This window comes from Opisthorchis viverrini (genome assembly GCF_000715545.1).
Source record: "Opisthorchis viverrini unplaced genomic scaffold opera_v5_580, whole genome shotgun sequence".
In the NCBI taxonomy this organism is placed as follows: domain Eukaryota; kingdom Metazoa; phylum Platyhelminthes; class Trematoda; order Opisthorchiida; family Opisthorchiidae; genus Opisthorchis; species Opisthorchis viverrini.
In genome coordinates, this window is record NW_008752236.1 from 167,709 (window position 1) to 168,422 (window position 714).

At 43.1% G+C, this 714-nt stretch overlaps 1 protein-coding gene across 1 annotated transcript in view; it reads left to right on the top strand.

The window, feature by feature from the left end:
• Positions 1 to 714, top strand: part of T265_11764 (hypothetical protein) — a gene marked incomplete at both ends in the record, with an annotated part of 11,501 nt that overhangs the window by 3,320 nt on the left and 7,467 nt on the right. Inside the window, one exon of the mRNA XM_009178512.1 lies at positions 489 to 613. Within this exon, the coding sequence (XP_009176776.1) occupies positions 489 to 613 (125 nt within the window). The remainder of the gene's footprint in view (positions 1 to 488; positions 614 to 714) is intronic.

The window sequence follows — 714 nt, forward strand, 5'->3', positions numbered from 1 at the left end:
TATAGGTTGATAAATGGATAGATAGACTGACAGACAGACATAGAGACAGACACGCACGTACTTAGATTAATAGTGGCGAATCTACATAAACGCAGTATGTCAAACATATCGAACGTCTCATGACTGCTTGCAGCATGGTCAGTGATAACGAGCTGATGTTGAAAACCTATCAGTCCGACTGACAACCGTTTCGCTGATTGCAGTTATTCGTAGGTTTCATGTTGCGGGCACCGAGGGAACATGGTCTTTACCGCTGACCATATAAAGAACACGGAAATTATCATCTGCTAAAATCTCTACCTGATCTGATTCTGCAACGCGATCGTTTTTCGAGAAATACACTCATTTGCAATTCATTCTGGTTTTCACGAGAGACTCAACTGCATCACCCATCTTAATAGTGAGTAGCCTATGAAGTCATCTCATTCAATCAGCATTGACGGAGCTCCTGTTGACAGGGAATGTTAGTTTTTTCTACCTCGTTCCAGCTGAATGTCTTGATAGAGAGCCCTCTTCCCAGGCGCATTCGCTTCCAAAGTTTTGGCGCTTGAAGGAGGCCGAAACCGAGGAAGAACATGAAACCGCTTGGCGAAAGCTGCACCGTGCACTTCAGGTTTGTAGTTTCCTTTTCTTATAAATTTGATCACGATAAAGGAACTGAATGCACGAAAAAATATCACTTTAGGTAAGAGTCTACTTGTGTGGTGGGGAGTA